At 45.1% G+C, this 21,698-nt stretch overlaps 1 protein-coding gene across 2 annotated transcripts in view; it reads left to right on the top strand.

Annotated features, from left to right (window-relative positions):
• The window catches only part of LOC124231303 (trafficking protein particle complex subunit 10), a 102,337-nt gene that overhangs the window by 22,035 nt on the left and 58,604 nt on the right, over positions 1-21,698 (top strand). The window contains exons 2-5 of one of the 2 annotated variants that reach the window (XM_046648012.1): positions 3,251-3,332; positions 8,169-8,304; positions 16,782-16,978; positions 21,171-21,366. In XM_046648012.1, the coding sequence (XP_046503968.1) occupies positions 3,251-3,332; positions 8,169-8,304; positions 16,782-16,978; positions 21,171-21,366 (611 nt within the window). Of the gene's footprint in view, positions 1-3,250; positions 3,333-8,168; positions 8,305-16,781; positions 16,979-21,170; positions 21,367-21,698 lie in introns of those variants that run through there. The other variant, XM_046648013.1, reaches the window with a different exon arrangement.

The following is a 21,698-nucleotide window of genomic DNA, read 5'->3' on the forward strand; positions in this document are numbered from 1 at the left end:
AGTCTTTCAGTAGGCTTCTTGAATCAGAAAAATAAACCCCACTTTTCTGCAGAGTCCTCTGATGCGGGCACGTCAGTAAAAGCCTCATTTTGCTTTTAGTAGCTCCTTTCTAACGTCCGCATCCTCATTGGTTTTCCTCGTGCCTCTGTTGCCCATGGGATTAAAATGGAAAATCAGCCTGGAAGTTGCTCTCTCTTACAGTTCAGATCCCAAAGCTCTAATGACTTTTCTCCTTCATGCTTGAGCTATTCGGGGAAGCTACAAAGTTTATGTTGTTCATTTAATTACCTGTCACATAAGATGAGATTTAATTCTTCGGGGTTTTACAGTAAGCTCTTTCCCCTCTTTCTTTTTGTGCTCTGACTCTCTGTGGCCCATTTTCAAAGGCATCTCTCATTTTCATAGTACTCGAAATAAAGATTGAAGAGTATTATAATTGATAAGACCTGTGTATTCTGAGAAGCTTACGGTGGCTTTGCTTCGTTCTTGTCCGGTCAGGGTAGAGTGTCAGTGGGTTGGAAGGATTTGGCTGCAGACGTAGATCAGGGTGCTGTCGTAGTCAGCTCTTGCTGCCGTAGCAGATAGCACAGACTGGGGCATAAGCAGCACACTTGATTCCGCACGGTTCTGGCGGCTCGATGCCCCAGATTGTGTGTCGACAGGCTTGGCTTCTGAGGCCTCTCTCCTTGGCTGTGGATGCTCTTTTCACATCTTGGTGTCTCTCCATGTGTCCCCAGTTCCTCTTCTTCTAGGTCACCAGTCAGGTTGGATTAGGGCCCACCCTGAGGACCTCATTTTACCTTAATCCCGTCTTTCAAGACCTTGTTTCCAAACCCAGTCTTGTTTCGAGGTACTAGGGGTTAGAATTTCAACACATGCCTTTTGGGGGAGGACACGGTTTGGCCTATAACAGGTTCTGAGGTCAAATGGTCACATGTTAAGTCCCCAGTTACTGTCAGATGACATCTTTGCACTTGACAGATGTGCTAATTGACCTCTACTCTTTTCAGTTTGCTTTTAAAGTTTGGACTTAAAGATTTATTCCAGATAGAATATAAGAAAAACTGTTACTTCATAGTTTCCATTTAGACGAGTTTTATTGTTTAGCAGGATTTCCTGTGGGAGATGGCTTGGGGGCGGGTAGGAGGCATTTCATTTTTTTACTCTGTGTACATACGTTAATTGTTCATTTATGTTAGATTTTATTGCAAGGATCATGTGTGTAGTTTTATACAGAAAATCAAGTGAAAGAGGAGAAAGCTTCCATGTAGTTGCCCTCATTTCTACCTAGCAACGAATAGTGGTTTTTGTATGTTAATCTTGCGACCTAGTAGGGGCCGGCGTGGTGGTGTAGTGGTTAAGTTTGCTCACTCTGCTCTGGCAGCCTAGGGTTAGTGGGTTTGGATCCTGGGTGCAGACCTACACTACTCACCAAGCCATGCTGTGGTGACGTCCCACATACAAAATAGAGGAGGATTGGCACAGATGTCAGCTCAGGGCCAATCTTCCTCACTGAAAAAAAGAAAAGTTAGGAAAAGAACATCTTGGAACCTTGTAAAGAGGCAACAGGAATTGGCAGTCAAAGATAAGAAATCTGGGGCCAGCCCCGTGGCAGAGTGGTTAAGTTCGTGTGTTCCACTTCAGCAGCCTGGGGTATCGCCAGTTTGGATCCTGGGCGCAGACATGACAGCACTCATCAGGCCTTGCTGTGGTGGTGTCCCACAGCACAAGCAGAAGGACCTACAACTAGAATATACAACTGTGTACTGGGGGGCTTGGGGGAGAAGAAGAAAACAAAGAAGATTGGTAACAGATGTCAGCTCAGATGCTAATCTTTAAGAAAAAAGATAAATCTGAAGCTAACTGAAGATTTTCTGTAATGATTTCTAAGATGACTACCAATGACCATGATGAAAAATGATAAACATAAAAATTTTTATTTTAACAAAAAATGTAGTAATAGTGAGCCTTATTAAGTATTTACTTTGCATCAGACCTTGTTGGAGGTTATTTACTGTGTTGACTCATTTAATTCTCACCAGGCTGTGTTGGGGAGGTATTTTTATTTTCCCATTTCACAGATGGTCCCCCGACACCCAGGAAGGGTGAATGATATCCCCAGGCTTATTCAGCCAGTACGTGGCAGAGCTGACATGGGACCCTGGCGGTCAGGCCTCAGTGTTTGTGTCCAGTCACGGTGCACCCCGCCTCTCTGCCCCTCTCGGCTCAGCTGCCTAGAAGTATCATTCCTCTCAGCAGTGACTTGACATTGTTATGTGGTTTGGGGGAGGTTTTTTTAGGTCCATGAGAGCAAAATAAGCAGATGTATTAATGGCCCATATCAATTCCCAGTGATTGCTTTAAGATCAATATAAAAGCAGTTTGGAAAATGGTTTTGCTGAAAAGAGGATCCTCTGAGTATAAGAATTTGAGTCATCTATATGAAAAGATTTTTTTTTAGCTTAAGTGTAATATGGTCGTACAATCGTTTTATGAGCGCTAACTGGGTTTTCAGCTCTCTTAAAGCCAGGATGGAGAGCTGAATTAAACCTGAGTGGGCAGCATTAAGTCAGGCGCACCCGCATTCGGAACTAGTGTCTGCCGCTGGCCAGCTTTGTGCTCGAAACGCCTTGACCTCTCAGATCCGCTTTCTGTACCTGTGAAGTCTGGTTGTGTTTGACCTTGCCTTCTAGGAGTTACCGAGGACTAAACGAGAGAGTGCATGTCAGGTGTCTTGGGTAATATGTGCACATGGAGAGTGTCCTGTGTATTGTAGCTGCTACTGGCGTTTGGATGCATATTGAGTTTATTTTGGTGAAGAAATTCGTGCTCACTTCCCTGGATTCCTTGTCTGCACGGAGTTCTGCAGCTGTTCTGAAGTTGAAGGGAGCAGTGGTTGTAGAGCACAGACTCAGGAGGAAAGCTGAGGGGAGCTGAGCTGGCTGCATCTCTACTAAGCTCTGTGGCCTTGGGCAATTTACTCAACTTTCCTGATCCTCATTCTCCTTGTGGGGAAAATCATATGTACCTACCTCACAGAGGTGTTGTGAGGGTTAAGTTAGATCATGTATGTCAAGGGCTGGGTTTTCCTGAGACCAGTTATTTAAAGGTATGAAGAAGCCTTGTTTTGTAATGTCATATTACTAAGTATAAAGTTGTCTAAAATTACCCATTTAATAACCTTTAGAGCCAATTTTGCTATATTCATCTAAAAATGTCATAGCTGGATTTCTCTTTGTTCCTGTTATAGGTGCTGGAGATCAGAATTTATTTACCTCTGTTTATCCGACGCTGTCCCAGCAGCTTCCAAGGGAACCGATGGAATGGAGACGGTATGGCCTATTGTTTTCTGGGTGTATCTCCCTCTTCATTTTTAGACATTTTTTTTTTTTTTAAAGATTTTATTTTCTCCTTTTTCTCCCCAAAGCCCCCGGTACATAGTTGTATATTCTTCGTTGTGGGTTCTTCTAGTTGTGGTATGTGGGACGCTGCCTCAGCGTTGTTTGATGAGCAGTGCCATGTCCGCGCCCAGGATTCGAACCAAACACTGGGCCGCCTGCAGCCAAGCGCGCGAACTTAACCACTCGGCCACGGGGCCACCCCCCATTTTTAGACATTTTTGTGAGCAAGTGAGGTAGTAACAGTTGAAGCCTCAGTTCTAAGTGGATCGTAAAGAAGCTGTGTGGCATCCCTGAATCTGTGGGCCTTATTCTTTAAGGAGTGTGCTGATTGTCTCAGCGAGACCTAGGGTGCTGGAAGCAAGACAGGTCCTCTGAGTTAAAGGCTCGCTTTTGTAGGGATGACTTCTGATTCTTCATGGCTCATCAGAATGTCTTCAAGACACAGGCGTTTGGAAAGGAGACGTGCGCTCACTCAGACTGCGCATCAAGCAGAAAATGTGCTCTCGGTGTGCGCTCTCGTCAAGAGCCCTCTCCACCCTGAGCTCCTGTGCTCTTTGCTTAAGGATGAGACAGTGTCCAGAAAATGTTATTTAAAAATTAGGAGAGAAACCAGATCAACCATCCCAGTTGACCTGTTGTGTGTAATTGTTCATCTAATGACTTGATCAGAGGAAATAATTGACTTTGAATTATCTTATTAGAAAACTTATTTCTGGTAAGATTAGATATTATTTCTAGAAAATGTTTGGATTTTGACTTGTTAACACAGGTAATCTGATTTTAACCAAGGTGTATAAAAAATCTCCCGTTGTTATTGATGTTCGTGTAATTCTAATTCTTGCTGCATTATTCCTGTCTGACCACCACTTTATACCATTGTAACGTGAAGAATTCCTATGGCTTTCTGGGGATGACTTACCCAGGTTCTCTAGTGAATCAAGTCTATTTTTTCTGCACAATTATAGTGTTAGAAGGAATGTGTTTAGTTACTAACGTTCAGTATAAAGAGTGTACAGGATGTGGGAGAATGCCCTTACAGAAGAAGTGCTCAGCATCTGAGGAGGCCCAGTGCTATGAACAAGAGAGAAGAAGCCTACAAGTGGAGGAGTTTAGTACCCGACAAAATGGAGTAATCTGGAAGGATTTTGAATAAGTAGACACTGTTTACACATTCAGAAAGATAAAAGAAAAAAAGTGTGTCCAAGAAACAAGAAAGGGGTTATGAGGAAGAAGAAAAAATGAAATAAACTACATAGATTGAATATATGTATTCATCTCTTCGTCTTCCTCAAACCTCACTAAATGAGGAAAAAAGTGCTGAAAATGCCTCGGTGCACAAGGACAGAGGCGGGGGGTGGAGATGGAGGCAGCAGAGAGCTGGGAACACCTTCCGGGAGAAGGAAGAGACACAGAGGAATTGGGAGAGAGAGCTGAGAAAGCCATGTGTCTGCAGAGGTGGCTCCCTGAGAAGCAGATGAGTCCCCTGGCAGGTGACAGGGCCCATGGCCTTGGAAGGCGAGGGTAAGACCAGGTTGGAAAGGTGGTAGCAGAAAGTGTGGACAGGGAGTAGTTAGATGCAGGGCTCCTGCTGCCGTGTGTATGTGTGTGTGTGTCTGTGTGTGTGTGTTTGTTTGTTGAAGTGACCAAGCTTGCCTGCTCCTGCAGGGGCCTGGAGAGTCTTTCTGTGGACAGAAAACCTCCAGACTCTTGGATACGAGGCACTACAGAAAGCGGGAGAAGTGCCATTCTGAAACCAGCAAGTCTCAGTCTGAACAGGGCACAGCCGAGATCCGAGAACTGTGTGCCACATCCCAGCGAGTGGAGACCTCATCTCAGGAGAAGCCGATGGCTCCTGGAAAAGGCCTGCCACATTCCCTTTCTCGGCTAACACTGGGGGGATGTGCTTCATCACGTTTAGGACCGAGGCTGCCTCCCTGATTGGTGCAGGAGGACTCTGGGCTCCTGAGGGACGCTTCCAGGGAAGAGAATTGATAGATGTCTGATGCTTGACTGTGTGTGGGTAGTGATCAGAGGGTTTACAGTTCTGTTGGAGAGCTTGAGAGGAATTAAAAATGTTGATACTGCGAGCTAGGAAAATAAAAAATGCCAAGAAGAAAAGTTACATTATAAGGCTCCTGTAACCATAGTGTGTTACTTGGCTCATTAGTGAGCAGTGTTGCTACATTTACTAATAAGGGAAACAACATGGACAACGACTCGTGATAGAACTGCTGGAGGGTGGAGGGAGAGCAAGAGCTTGGGCACACACAGCTGGTTCTGCATCTTCCATCATGGACAGTCGAAGATTGTCTCTAAATTTAAAGTGCTCGGGGAGGTGTAGCGTGTTGACTTCCGCCTCCCAAAAAATATGTCCACCTGGGACCTGTGAATGTGACCTTATTTGGAATACGGGTCTTTGCAGATGTAATCAAGTTAAGGATTTCTGCATGAGAGTAGTGTGGGCCTTAAATCCAACGGCAAGTGTCTGTAGAAGACACGGGGGAGAAGATCACGTGACGATGGAGACAGAGATTGGAGTGCTGCGTCTGTAAGCCAAACAACGCCACGGCTTGCCAGCAGCAGGAGAGAGGCCAGGAACGGATTCTCCCTTAGGGCTTCCAGAAGGAAGCAACGCTGCCACACCGTGATCTCAGATTTGTGGCTTCTGAGCTGTGAGATAATTAGTGTTTTAAGCCTCCAGGTTTGTGGTCGTTGGTTAGAGTAGCTACAGGAAACACATGTGGGAGGAGGCCAGAGAAGGATGGGGAGGCGCCTGCTCCTGTCGTGGGGGAGGGGGTGTGAGAGAGAAAAGCTTCTCAGTACTATTTAACATGTTAAAGCATGTACATATTACTATGATAAAAATTAGAAATTGATTAGATCTTGGAAATAAAAAAATTGAAGCAGAAACTTTACTAGATGCAGTGAACAGTCGTGTAGCTGAAGAGCAAATTAGTGAGTTGGAAGATGGAGCTTCGAAATTGGAGTTTACTGCTGGAGATTGATGCCAAGGGCTGGAGCTGGAAAGCATGGAAGAAGAGCAGAGACACAGGCTACATCCAGGAGTTTCAGTGTCCCTCTAGTAGGTGTTTCAGAGGAGAGAACAGAGAATGAAGGGCTGGTGTCAGGATTTTCCCAGATGGGAATCAGGAGATTGCAGGAGCTCGCTGAATGTCCGGCAGAATGAAGATAAAACAAAGCAAACAAAAAGCTGTGCCAAGGAAGCAGGAGAAGAGCAAATCCGAACCTACAGTCTCTGTCCAGGCTTACAATGCAGCAGGAAATACAGCACCTAAGACTGGGCTTCTGATCCTATCCCCTGCACTCTCCTGAAGAAGGAAGGCTGAATCCGAGCCCCCCCGCCCCCGCCCCCAGCCCAGGACGACGCAGGTGTGAGAGATTCTGTTCCTCTGAGGCCTTGGGGGCCAGCTGGGGCCCAGGATGGCCAGGGGCCCTCACCTGTCACTTCTGGCTGCACAAAGCCACATATGTTTGCTCCAGGGTGCCATTCAAATATTATGTTCACTGTTTGCCAGAGCACGGAGATAGTTGGGAAGCAGTGCTTACTAGAAACCTTCTCAGACACAGATGATCAGAAATCTTACGGCCCTGTCTGAAAGAATTAAAGGGCGTATCTCAACAAGAAGAAAAATGAGCCCAGAATTCACAGGATGAAAGAAGTGGCTGCCAGCAACAAGTCATAAAAATATTTTACTAAAATTAAGGTATCAATCTTTTTAAAAATTAAAAAATCTAAAATTTCAGATATGGGGAAGGAAGCAGAGAAGAAAGTGTATCTTTCCTGTCTCGTTCAAGAAGAGGGTCGACATTTGCTTTAGTCTTTGAAAGAATGATTTGTTCATGCATATTAAAAATAGTGGAGTAGAGATAGATGGTTAGACTTTCAAGCCAGCAGAGAAAAAGGATGGAAAAAGAAAACTCGATTAATCCCACAAGGGACAGGAAAAAATAGAGCCTGCAATGGGAAATACGCAAGTTCAAGTATGAGCCTAATCGTGTTAAATGTGGTTGGTGTCAGCTTACTAAACAGAGACTCCAAAGAATACGAAATCCAGCTCTTGGAATTTAAAGGAGACACAGCTACTACTGGTGGAAAATAGAGGTATGGAAAAAAGATGTATGTAGCATAATTCATTTTTCGGAAGTGTAATGAAATAGCATCCATATCCTCTGACAGCCTTAGATTAGATGTCTGTAGCTTGTGGGATTCCTCCATCTTCTTTTTCTTCTTTGGTTGAGAAAGAGAGTTTACCACTGTTTTTTCATGCTCTGCAAACAAAAACGTGTTCTCTTTCATCGGACAGTTCTCTCTTTTTTGAATGGTACAGATTGTCCCAAAAGTGTTAGCGCAGATGAAAGCTTTCGTAGCTTCCCACTGTGCTTGGCATCTGGGAGCGCGTTTCCTCTCTTATGTAGTGACTAGAGATTCAGTTAAATTGCAAGTGATGCCCGTTTGTCTCAGAAGTCTATAGCACTGCAAACAGCCTGGTGAGGTAGAGTATTGCTGTGTGCTGTCATTGAGCAAAATGAAAGATTTTATGGAGGGGGGAGTTTGACATGTAAATGTGAACTGTGAATTATTAAAGTAATTGCTAGAACTTTTTGGACAGAGTATTATAGTTACAATTCAGGGTTAATATTATATATGTACTTCTGAACTCAGAGCTATGATTAAATTATGTTGTGTTTTTCCTCTTTCTTTCTGCTGAACGTTCTTCTCAGTGGCGTGTTAAACATTGTTTCTAGGTCCTATGGCCGGGCTCCGAAGATGATTCACCTGGAGTCTAACTTTGTTCAGTTCAAGGAGGAGCTGCTGCCTAAGGAAGGGAACAAGGCCCTGCTCACCTTCCCCTTCCTGCACATCTACTGGACAGAGTGCTGTGTAAGTGCTCCTCGAGGGGAGGGCGCTTGCGGTGGGACTAAGCATGCACCTGTCTGGGCTTTGTTAAGACAACTGTAATTTTTCACACTTACTTTTTAATGTACTCTGTGTGTTGGTGGTCTTCTCTTTTCTCCCTTCCTCAGCTAGACGTGCAGCTTTGTCCCTGCATGTTTCTGTCCTGGTGCAGGGCCTTGCACTCATGGTAATCACCAAAGACAGTCTTCCTTCCTGTGTTGCCAGTTATTGTGAGCCATCTCACTGTCCCCGACTGGCCACTAGGTATCTTTAGTATTCGCTGTCAGTTTTGTTTTCATAACGCCCTGTGTTCACCATCATGGCAGTTACTCTGCTTGATCATGCTGTTTGTCTCTCTCGCTGGTGTATCGACTTTCTGAGGGCGGGGCCCTGTGTCCTGCTTCCTCCCATCATGGTGTCTTTTGCAGGAGGCTCTTCATGACTGCCCATCGAGCGAGGGACACTACTGTGTGGGTATGGTGGCCTTCACTTGTACTATGCAGTTGTGTATTTATGAACCTAGAAGGAAACTTTTCATTCCTTTTTTTTTTTTTTTGAGGAAGATTAGCCCTGAGCTAACGTATGCTGCCAGTCCTCTTTTTGCTGAGGAAGACTGGCCCTGAGCTAACATCTGTGCCCACCTTCCTCTACTTTATATGTGGGACACCTGCCACAGCATGGCTTGACAAGTGGTGCATAGGTCCACGCCCAGGATCCGAACTGGTGAACCCTGGGCCACTGAAGTGGAATGTGCGGACTTAACCGTTGTGCCACTGGGCTGGCCCCGAAACTTTTTGTTCTTGACAGAATTTTTCAGTCATGTATTAATATAGAATTCTGTGGGTCATTTCTTCCGGTTTTGACTCCAATAAAGTAAGCATTTTGCAGTATACAAAATATATAAATTGTTGCATACTGTGACATTTTAACCTGAATCTGAGGCTGCAGAAGTCGTTCTTTGTAATTTTAATGAGCGGGGACTCGAAGCTCAGGCCTCGTTTCCCCTGGACTTTGCCCCTGGGCCACACCTTTTGCGTTTGCTGGTTTTGCTTTGTGACCTTTCCCAGGGGAGTTGTTGATGGTCTTACTCCCCCAGCAGTGAGTGTGACGGCACGTCTGAGATGTCGTCTAGAAGGGAAGCTGGTTAGAGACTCAGTGTCCAGGGTGTTTATCGGGGGCCAGTCATGTAGGCAGCCTCTGCCTGGCATGTACCAAAACTGTGGAGTCCCAGAGGGGAGCAGGTGTCAGCACAAGCCATAGTGTTTGTACCGCAGTTTAGGCCCAGTGAGGCACTCTTGCCTCACGGTGGCGGGAACCCTCCCCAAATCTGCGTTCCCAGATGCCAGCCTTGGGAGCAGGCCCAGAAGTGGCCGTCCCGCCTGCTGTGCTGACTCTTCTCTACAGCCCTCAGTGGCAGTGTTAGATTCGACCTCGTGTGAGGGGTTGTCCGATTTCTCCATGCTATAGTTCTTTTTTGCCCTTGCAACCAAGAAGCCCTCTCTGGGGAGCCCCTTTCAGACCACATGAGGGTCCTGCTCCTTGTCCTGCTTAGATTTAGCGCCCACTGATGATCCTTCCTGAACCAGTCTTTACTCAGAGCTGCAAATGCCATGCCCCTAAATGTCTCAGCTGGTGCTATGCTCTGGAGAAGAGTCTGTCTGGGTTTCTGCTTTATTTAATGCTCTGTAGTCAGTTATCCTTTCTTATCTTGGTGCTTGAGTTGTCCCGGATTTGCCCACTGAGTGTCACCTCCAGCTGGCTCCTGTGTCCTTTGGAGCATTTTCTAACTTTCTGGCATAGCAACGTATTCTTGGTTCTTGGACCTTTGCTCCCTTGTCCTGGGATCAGCCATTTCTTCACGGAGCACTCGGGGAGTATCGCCGCGTCTATGCCCTTCAGTAGGCGGAGTTGAGAGAGTACACATCTTAGAAATCCTGAGTTGATGCTCATGCCTCCAACTGTAGCCTAACCCCACAGGCTCCTTCTTGCCGTAGCCCAGTCCATGTTGATCTCCGCCCTGGCTCCCAGCAGCGTCCACACGTTAGCTGCTCAGTCCTGCAGTCTGCGCACAGTGCTTTCAGAATTGCTGCGCCCAGGAACAGACCCGCGGAGAGCCCCGCGTTCGTTCACCTGGTCCTCTTCCAGGTGACTGCATTGTGATCAGAGTGGCCTTATGAAACTTGTCTTCTCTGTGTCCAAATAAATGATCAGTTTTTGTGGTTGTTCCATGTGTGTTTGAGAATGTATTTTCTCTGTTTTCAGATTATAATGGTAAATATGTGTTTGTAAGAGCTGTCTTACTGGTTGTATTGTTTAGCTCATTTCTGTTTTGCTGTGTTGTCCTCTTGGCCTGTCTTGAACTGACAGTGCCATGTTCAACTCTTCTATTATTGGTGTGTTCTACCCTCTTGCATCTTCCGTAAGTCCTGTTTTCTGTAGGTGGTTGATCTTATTATTTAGTTGTATAGGTATTCATAAATATATTTTTTATGGAGCAAAATATGTAATTAAAAAACCAGTTTCTGAGTAGTGTATCATGTTTAGGAAGGCCTGGTCTATCTGAAGATAAGAATTGATCTTCTCCTATATGTTCTTTTAATCATTTGATAGTTTGTTTTATATTTGGACCTGTATAGTTTCAGGTTATTTTTGTGTGTAGTAGGAGATTTGGGGCTTCATGATCTAATATTATAGTCTAAATGGGTAGCAAATTAGTTTGACTTCATTTCATAATCGACTGTCTTTTCCCCACTTATCAAAAGTGTCACCTTTATTTTAAACCAACATCCTGTATGCGCAATATCCTAGACACCTCAGTTCTATTAACCATTGTCTGTTCTGTGCCAGGACCAGACTTCTAATTATTACATTTTTATAATATGTATTGGTATCTCTTCTTTAAAATAAATCTCTTGGCTATTTTCTCTTCCTTAGAAATTTTAGAATCAGATTGTTAGGTGTATAAATTTTGTTTTCCCAAAATGGCTGTACCAATATATCCCATCCCACATGCCCTTCTCTACTCGCTAGTGACATTCCTCCATTGAGAGGCTGGTCTGTGTTTCCTCCAGTTGAATCTGAGAGGGCCTCTGCCTGGCAGAAGGGGCACTGTGACTTTTGAAAAAGACTAAGTCATAAAAGGTAATGTGTCTCCTGCTGGGTCCTCTTGGTATGCTTGCTCTTAGAGCCCAGACACCATTGTGTGAGGAAGTGAAGTCCCCATGGGAAGGCCACCTGGAGGTGTAGAGCCCCGGTCCCAGCAGGTCCTGGCCAACACGCTAGCGTCCGCCAGCAGGCGTGGGCTGGCCCCTGCGCCCAGCCTTCTAGCGCCACAGCTCACGCTAGGTGGAGCAGGCGAGCTATCCACCAAATCGCTGGCTCGTAGACTCGTGAGCAGAGTAAATCTTCCGGACCACCGCATAGTGTAGAGGTTTGTGGCAAAGCAGGAGGTGACTGGAACAGCAGTTGAAAAGAAAAAGACAAGACTGGAGGCGCTTTGATTGGGATTGCCTTGAGTAAGTTACAGGTTCACCTGAGAAGAATTTCAGTAATCATGAATCTTCCCACCTGGGGGCATGGTTTGTGTCTCCATTCTTTATGCCGTTTTTGTGTCCTTTAGTAATGGGTCATAACATTTTTCATAAAAATATAGTTTTTGTGGACATTATGAAGGAGGTTTCTTTTCCTAAAATTACATTTTCTAATAGAGAGCCTCTGTTTTTTTGTTCTTGTTGTAGGTTTTTGTTTTGTTTTAGTTTTGAGTATTATCTCTTAAGCAAAAGTTCCTGGAGCAAGTTGATAATGTTTAGGATCTTAGATTTAAAAGTAAAACTCTTAGTTATGTTCTCTCAGTAGTTGCTTTAGGGTTTATAGTGTACGTCAGTAACTTACCACCTCAGTCATGACCTTCAGGTCACGTTCTACTGCCACGCGGGCTGAGAACTTCCCAGCAGTGTGCTGTGCCGTCGTGGCATACGTGTTAATCCTCTGCGTGTTACAGACCCCACAGGAGGTTGTTACTCTTATGTTTTCAGTCAGTTATGTTTTCAGGAGATGAAGCATAAGAGAACACGTCTTCATATCTGCCTGCATGAGGACCATTCTCAGAGCTCCCCTGTCCTCTGTGCAGATCCCGAGTTCCCATGGGGTTCGTCTCCTCCACTGAAGGACTTCCTTCACGTCTTAGAGTGCAGGTCCATTGCTGCTGAGTTCTGGCAGCTCTCATATGTCTGAGAAAGTTTTTATTTTGCCTCACTTTAATTTACTTCACTGAGTATAGAATTCTGGTTTGACAGTTCTTTTTTCCTTTCGACACTTAAAGTTGTTACTCCGCTGTCTTGGTTTCCATTGTTACCCATGAGAAATCTTTCATTTTTGTTGTGTTACTTTCCACATAAAGTGTCTTTTTTTTCTTTGGGTTTTAAGATCTTTTCCGTTTATCACTGGTTTTAAACAATTTGATTATGATATGCCTTAGTATAGTTTTCTTCATGTTTCTTGTGCTTTGGGTTTTTTGGGCTTCTTTGCCTTATAAGTTTGATCGAATTTGGAACATTTTTGGTTATTATTTCTGCAAATATTTTTTATGTTTCTCCCTTTCTCTCCTTTGGGGACTCCAGTTAATTATATATTAGGCCACTTGAAGTCTTGCAGCTCACTGACGCGCTGTTGATGTTTGATCAGTCATGTGTTTCATTTGGATAATTTCTGTTTTTCTGTCTTCAAGTTAACTAACTGTTTCTTTTGCAGTGTCTAATCCGCCCTTAGTCCCACCCAGTGTATTTTTCAGTTTAGACTTTGTGGTTTTCATCTCTAGAAGTTCCACGTGGGTCTTTTCCTTCTTTTTAAAAGATCTTCCATGTCTCTGCTTAACATCAGTCTTTCTTCTGCCTTCTTGAATATATGAAATATGGTTATAGTAACTATTTAAATGGCTTTGTCTGCTAATTCTATTATCTGTGTCATTACTGAGTCTATTTCTATTGACTGATTTTTCTACTTACTATGGGTCATATATTCTTTCTTCTTTGTCTACCTGGCAAGTTTTTATTGGATGCCAGACATTGTGAATTTTATCTTGTTTGATGCTGGTATATTTGTAATCCTAAAAGTTTTCTTGAGTTTTGTTTAATCTGCTTGCTAAGTTTGATCCTTTTAGGTATTGATTTTATGATTTAATGGGTCTGGAGCAGTGCCCAGTCCAGCCCTAGTTATTCCTTACTTCCTGACTGCCCCACCCAGTGACTTGAGGTTTTCCAGTCTGGCCCCTTTCCAGGCCCCTTGTGAGTGTCTAGTCCTGCCTGCTGGGTCTCTCCATGGCTTTGGGTGGTACATGCACACATGTGCTGATCAATTCCCTGCTGAATACTCGAGGGGCCCCTCTGCAGACCTCTTGGGTTCTCTTTGTGCTTGGTGCACTCTCTTCCAGGATACTCCGACCTCCTATGAAGTCAGCTGCCTTCGTCTCCCAGGACTCTTCGGCCCTTTCTCATCCACGCAGGGCATCTGCCAGACTTTCCCTCAGTGCCCTGCCATGTGCTGTGGTCTGGAAACTCCAGGGGGTCAGCTGGGCCCCTCGCCGGGCTCACCTCATTTCCCTCTCTTGAGGATTTCTGTCCTTTGTCCCCTGATATCCAGGGTTTTGAAAACCCTTGATTCATGGGGTTTTTTTCGGTTGTTTCAGGTGGCTGTGTCAGTCTGGTCCCTGTACTTCGTCTCATCTGGAAGTGAGAGTCCTGTGCACTGATTGATGTCAGCATGCACTCGTTGATTTCTAGTTTTTGCAGTGTAATTCATTCCTGTCATCATTTATTTTAATGCTCAAATTGTCCCAGATTTGGCCTCTGTGACCTTTTGAAATGTCCTTATTCTTTTAGCACTCCCTTACACAGGATTTTCCAGGGTCCTCTGGTCCTGTCCCTGCTGAAGCTCTGGGGTCAGCTGTTTCTCCAAGGAGCCGTGGTTCTTTCTGGTGGAAAACTGTATTTAGAAATGAAGATCTGGAGTTAGGAGTGCTCTTTGTTGTTGAGCCCTCACAGTGGACTTACCTAGAGAATAGATGTATGTGGTATGTGTATGCATGTGTGTCCGTCCACACATACATTTGCGTGTGTTCCATATGTAGCTTTGTGGCATGCACACACATCGTGTACGCACACACAATCCAATTCCAATCCAACACCACAGGGTTAATTCTGGTAACTCCCATCTCTGACACGGAGAAGCCAGGCACTCCTTGTCTTCCATGTGTTTGCTTATTCGAACAATCGCTGTCAGTGAGCGTTCTCCTGTCACTGAGTCCCGTTCCCCCACAACACAGTGCCCCTCTCTGCTCTGGGGCTGCCGCTTTGTGCTGGATCACCCCCTCCTAGGACCTCACGTGATCCACAACACGCCGGGCAAGGTCACGCCCAGAGGGAGGCCCTCTCTGCCCTGCTAGGCCTCGGACACCTCGTGTCCTTCATCACTTCGCGTGGGGTCCCACGTCTTGTTCTGTGATACCCTCCTCGCTCTGCTTGTCTCTGGTGCTGGGGCGGGGCTGCTCCTTGTCCCCCATCAGGACCCCTTCCCCACCATCCCACTAGTGGGTTCTTCTTCTTTTAGCTTGTTTCCTTAGGGACCCTTAATGTCACTGGCTCAGCGTGGGCTCCTCTCCTGAGGAGTCACCAAGTCTTTGTAGTGATGTTTGGTAACGTTTGCTGTTTGCTCTCTGTCGTGAGTGGTGAGCTAGATTGTGTACTCCTGATTCCCTCAGAACTTTGGGGAACTCTGCCCTGCTGCTCAGTGAGGTCTCTTCCTGAGAGTCCTGGCAGACTGCCCAGCGGAGTGTCCCAAGAAGGGACACTGGTGTCCCCTCAGGGGGTGCAGCAGTCCCTCCCTGGTGTGGAGAGCGGGGCTGGGGGTGGGCCTGGAGTCGGGTGGGGGGCACCTGGAGCTTTCACAGCCCTTCCCGGCTCCCTGACTTGGTGGGGCCCTGTGATTGGTGTCTGCTCACTGACTCTAAGGCTGTGGGGTCTGTGGCTGCCAGCCCTCTGGCCTTTTGGTTTCGCTTTCCAGGTGTGATGTATCCGGGCTCTTGGAGTTCTGACAGCACACCAGCATTGTAAACCTCATCTTCAAGTCCTAAGAACCGCCAGTCTCTGGAGGAGATGCCGTAACTGATGGATGTGAATTCGCAGAAAATTGATTTTTGCAAGATAGTTTTCATCTTAATTTTTTAGCAAAAGGTCGTTTCAGATTGTATTTGTTTCTCATTTAAACTGAGGACATGGCAATTTTTAAAATCAGACTAAAATTATAAGCACTGTCCTTTGGATCTTTTCACTATTAATTAAACCAAAAGTGGGACTGGATATAGAATTTGAGATTTAACTCATTCGTGGATAATCACATTAGCACATGTCTGTATGAGCGTTGTTCAAGAGAGTGAAAAATCCAGAGAAAATACAGGCAGGATGATAAGGAATCTTTCTGTTAAAAGAGGGGAAAGGATATATTTAAATAGAGGTATTAATTATAGTTCTCAAAGGTTTTTAGATGCCTAATTTTGAAAGGAATTAAGCATCTTGGTTTTAGATTTTCTCTCTGGGTCTGCCAAGTGGATTTGCGGAGCCTAAGAGCAATTATCAACAGAGTTAGACATAGCAAGGACAGTTCCTGTTTCCCAGTTCTCTCTGGAAGAGGACTGAGGATGGACTCACTGGCTTTTGTGCAGGTGGGGTGCTGTCTTTGGCAGGTGATGTTTGGGCCTCTGAGTCAGAAGGAGCATTGATTTTTAGGACCAGGATGGCTCCTCTGTCAATCCCTGGGAATCAGAAGAGCTTGCAAGAAGCACTAGGTTGTGCTCTTTCCTTGGGTTTGCGTTGGAAGCGGCCTTGCCCCTGACATGGTCTGTGAGTGGCATCGAGGTTAGAGTGGTTTTAGGGGCTTGCAGAGAGCTGAGGGGCTGCAGAGAAAACTGCCGGGAGGCAGGCCTTGGCTTCCTACAAATGGCCTTGGCCCTGCAGTGACAACTAGCCAGCACGATGACAGCTAGCCTGCAGCAGGAGGAGCTGCTTGCCTCCGCCATCAAGGCAGGACACACGACTGGATGGGCTTCATGCAGTGCTCGGGTTCAGGGCCTTTGGCCATAGAGACCTGGGTTTGAAGGTCCCAACTTACCTGGTAGACTCTGTCACTGTGGCAACTCACCGAGCTCTTTAACTCTCAGTCTCTTCCTCATAACTTTGGAGGACCTTCCCTCAGTGTCAGGAGTATCTGGGGACCGTGTGCACCGAGGGCATGGTGCTGAGCCTGCCCAGAATGCCCACAGGTGTGGCCAGTGCTGGGCTTTACATGGAGTGTCCCTGTGTCGGAGCCATAAGGCCCTGCGGCCTCTGTGTTCTCTGTTATCAGACACGTTTTGCCCTGTAAACTAAAGCGCATTGATTAACTTGCTTTCACAGTGACTTATTTATTTTTAGGATACTGAAGTGTATAAAGCTACAGTAAAAGACGACCTTACCAAGTGGCAGAATGTTCTGAAAGCTCATAGCTCTGTGGACTGGTTAATAGTGGTAGTTGAAAATGATGCCAAGAAAAAAAACAAAACCAACATCCTTCCCCGAACTTCTATTGTGGACAAAATAAGAAATGATTTTTGTAATAAACAGAGTGACAGGTAAGTGTATCTTTAATTTTCCCTCCTTGGGCTGATAGCTGGATGATGCTGGCTCCTGGGTAGCGATGAAAGTTTACTCTGAGCAACTGTAGTGTTCCTGACCTGGAGCATGTGATGGGGGTGCCCAAGAGACCAGGGCCCTCCCCTCCTGCTCTGGCAGGCAAAGAACTGTGAGCAGTAACGCCCTGTGTGTGGCGTGGGAGGGGCGGGTCCAGTGGCTCAGTGACCGTGGAAGAGACCACACAGTGGGTCCCCTTTCTGAAGATTGGTAATGGGTGTTAGCACAAGAATGGCTTCTCGAAGTCCTGCAGTCCTGTGTACAGCAGGATTCCTTAAATGTTTTGTAGCTATGGAACCCTGTGTTTTGTTTGTTTACCATATCACCTATTAAGGGTTCCTAAAAACAAGCTATAAAATGCTGACTTACTCTCCTTCGGAAACTTGAAAGTGACTCGGAAATTCTGGTGGCCACTTTGTTGCACGGACTTCCTTTCCCCTCTTGCTCATCCCTGTCTGAGTCCTGTTGTCGTCCTTCCTCTTTGGCGATGCCATTCCCAGCCTGACACTTATATAATTTACCGTCTTCCTCTCCTAGTTTAGCACTTTAACTCGCCCAGGTCCGGGGGTGCAGTGGTGACCCTGCTCCCTGCACTGCTACAGTGTGGTCTAGTGGCAGAAACAGGCATTACTCCACCCCCAGCTCGCCACGACTGTGGTTGCCACATCTGTGGTCACCACACCTTTGGTCACCATGGTGACACATGCTCAGTGGGAGGGTTCCAGAGTGCAGCAAGAGCCTGGAGTAGGAGAGCTGGACTGCTCTGGGGGCTAATGGAGCTGCCCTGAGAAAGCAGCAGTGGGGCTAAGAAATGAAGGATGCATAGGAGTTGAAGGAAGAGATCCTGAGTGTATGTGGCTGGGAGTACCAACCAGACACTGCCACATGGCTCCTTTATTCTGTGGCTGCATCTTGTCAGGGCCACCCAACGAACTGACAATTCTTCTAAGGAAGGAGCCATAGGTGGACTTCGTTTTTATGTTCCACACAATACTGAGTACATAGTAATGTTCAAACTTGCCTTATTTATAGTTTGAATTAAATATTAGATTGTCCAGCTTATGGTTTATCTTAGAGAAATTTTGTGCAATCTGGACTTTGGGAATTTTTTCCTAAGGTCTGTTATTCATAAATTAGTTATCACAAAGGAATCAGCTTGACGTTTTATCAAGATGCTCCGTAACTGAGTGTCCGTTCCTTCACTGCAATGCAGGTACACTAACATTTTTGTTCTGAAGGAAGGAATAGATGCCCTGGGCCTGGAGGGAAGAGAGCTGTGTTTCACCAGCTGAAGGAAAAGTGGGCCAGCATGGCATAGTGAAGCAAGAGATGGAGCCAAAAATCAAACCAAATGGCCTTTCAGTTGTTAATAAAACAAATCATATTTGTTTGAGATTTTATTAAGTAAATAAATTGGTACTAATGGTGTGTATTAGTCTAAACTTATGAAATGTTCAAATTGTATGATTTTTCAAAGTGCCTATTGCTTGCTTTTAAGCCTACATTATTATTTTTTTATCTAATTGCCGAAAGTATGTTTCTGCTGAGCCTATTTAAAACTAACTTGCTTTTAATGACTATTCGTTATACGTAAAATTTAACTTACTAAAATCTTTAACATTTCATCTTTAATATTTAAACATACCATCTAACATTTTGATTTTCGTCAGTTTGCAAAGCCACCTTTAACAAATCTGTACTTCATTTTTTAATGTAAAAACCTGGGTCACGTTTTCATAAATTTGAATTTAGTAATGTCTGTATTGACAATTGTTTTATTAGGTAATATAACTTCCGGCCTTTGGAAATATCGGAACACGTGGCCCTGAAGTGGCTTACCTTTTTTTTAACTTTAATCTTGTATTTAATTTATGATTATAAATATTACATGTTTATTGTAGAATTATTAGAAAAAGACAATAAGCAAAAGGAAAATAGATATTAACTGTTAGTGTTTGGTGTATCTTTCAGACTTTTTACGCATAATGTTTTGTGCTTGCTTTTTTCATTTAGTACGTTGTAAAAATTTTGCCATCAGCAGTAAATGTGCGTCTGTACCCTATCGTTAACGAGTGTATGGTATCTCACAGTATCAAGGCACGTAAGGTATTTGTACAGTCTTCTGCTAGATGTATAAGTTACTGCTTACTTATTATTGTAAACAATATTATAAACATCCTTCTAGCTTAGATGGTGTATACATCCTTAATTATTTCCTTAGGCTAAATCTCTAAAAGGAACATTCCTCGGTAAAAGGTTTTGTGCATTTTTCAGGCTTTTGGTAAGTATCGCTAAATCAGAGGGTTGGCTTATTAATTGTGCCAGCAGCTGTCCCAGTGACTGGCAGAGACCCAGCCTGGAGCCACTCGTTGTGCTGCGCCTCGGGACAGCCGTGCAGCAGGCCCTGTGAAGACGCTGCTCTCCTCCAGATTGGGCCCACCAGCCTGGGCTCTCCCTCTCTGAGCCAACCATCTAGGCTTGATGTGAATTTCTGAAGCATAGTTCTTTCTTGTTGATAAAAGGAGAAGAAGATCTGGCAACAGTAAATGCTGAAGGACGTAATGAGGGATAGAGAATATAATGAGTATATCGTCTGAGTGATAAGCACCAGGTCCCTGAAAAAAAATTTTGTTTTGATGATTGGTGTTTGTGTTTGTTTCCTTTTCTACTCCACCCTGTAGGCATAGGGAGAATTCTGTGTCTGGTGAGGAATAAATGTTGATAGTTACAGTCCTTGAGAATGCCTTAAGGATAAACTACTGAACTGATAGATTCCAGCAGTTCATAGATTGAATAAATACGTGTTAGCCCTTTGGGATCTTAGGAGTGGGCTGACTGGACCCCTTCATCTGTCGGGGCAGAAATATTCTCAGAGGGGTGGAGTGACTGGAATCACAGCCAGCTGCCGATTTGATAGTTGTCTTCCCGGTGCTGACCTTTCACCTGGTGGGTCTGCTAGAGTGTGGGCTGCTTCCCCTGTTTTGTCTCCTGGCTTATGATTCCACAGATTAGCCCTTCCTCCAGAGGGCGTGAGGGGGCACAGAGACAGTGAAACTTAGAATCTCTTCTTTTTGCTACTTGCTGGTGATTCAGGTGAAATATTTACTGAGGAGAAATGTTGACGCTCCTAGCATCAATATTTTAAAATTATTTCTCAGTTCAGATTTATTCATATTTCTAAATTATTATTATCAAGGATAAAGTTAGTTACCTTTTCCAACCTGTTAGATGAGTATGTTGCCTTTTCCAAATCCATTGGAAACTCTCTTAGTTTTATGCCTTTGGTATTTTTACACCACAGATGCAGTCTTTTTGTAGTGAGATTGTATCACACCTATATGTTCAGCCATATTCATTAAGCCTTTACTTATTACTTATTTATTAACCCTGCTCTTGAGGAGCTCCCAGTCTGGTGGGAGAGACGGACCTACAGAGAGAGAAGGTGTTTACAACGTGGCCCTCCCGTGGTCGCGGTGTAATCACAGTGGGGGCCGAGCAGGCAGAGCAGCTTGGGGGGCGGGGGGTGGGGAGGGCTCAGTGAGGATGTGTCAGCTGGGCCGGGGTTGAAGGGTGAATGGGAGCGTGCTAGGTGAGAGAGGAGAGCGTGAGAAGTTCAGAGGGCTGAACTGGGAATACTAAGAATTCAAGCCATAGACACCTAGGTTGGATCCATGTTATAATGGTCGGCATGTGCCATGTTATTGCATTCTAACTTTTATCCTGTCAATTACAAGGAACTAGAGATTTTTGAAGGGAGCAGGGAAAACAAGGTTTGGCAACTAAGTGTGATATAATCACCTTATTTTACAGAGATCCCTGGAGGCAGGGTCTAAGACTCAAGACTTGTCATAAATCCCTCTCCCCTTTCCAGTCCATTCTACAGCAACTCTCGGAACAGTAGTTACTGCTCATGGGGCATCAAACCTGTTCTTGAGGAGGCCTTTTCCTCGTCTGATTTCTCACTGCCTGCCTGATGTCTTTCACCAGTTAAAGAAGGAAGAAAGGCAGGGAGGAGGGAGGAGGAAAGGAAGGGGAGGAAAGGAATCAGTTTTCACTCCAGGAGAATGGTGGCACCTGGGCAGTGGTACTGTGCTTGGAGAGTATTTTCCAGATAGTCCGTTCATGTCTCTGCAGGTGTGTCGTGCTCTCCGACCCCTTGAAGGACTCTTCTCGAACTCAGGAATCCTGGAATGCCTTCCTGACCAAACTCAGGACATTGCTTCTTATGTCTTTTACCAAAAACTTAGGCAAGTTTGAGGATGACATGAGAACCTTGAGGGAGAAGAGGACTGAGCCAGGCTGGAGCTTTTGTGAATATTTCATGGTTCAGGTACTTGATTAATTATAGAACTAGACAGTTTCCTTCCTCTCTCTTTCCCTGTCTGTCTTTCTTAATAGGCAGCTCTCTTCTGGTAATTCTTATTGGCACAGTTTTTCAAACTAAGAGGCAACGTAGTAGCTAACAGATGTTTCAGTCTCTTGGCCTGTCCAGCAGAGAGCAGAGATGGTCTCCTGAGGAATTACGTCATCAGCTCCCCTGCCGCTTCAGAGCTTGGCATCCAGCCTATTTTGAAATGGCCTTGTCCTCAGGCCATTTGACACTAATTGTGGTTTTGTTAGTGTCTTGGGCCTTGTGGGGCATCCACTATGGGAGTGACTCAG

This window comes from Equus quagga, chromosome 21 (genome assembly GCF_021613505.1).
Source record: "Equus quagga isolate Etosha38 chromosome 21, UCLA_HA_Equagga_1.0, whole genome shotgun sequence".
Taxonomy (NCBI): domain Eukaryota; kingdom Metazoa; phylum Chordata; class Mammalia; order Perissodactyla; family Equidae; genus Equus; species Equus quagga.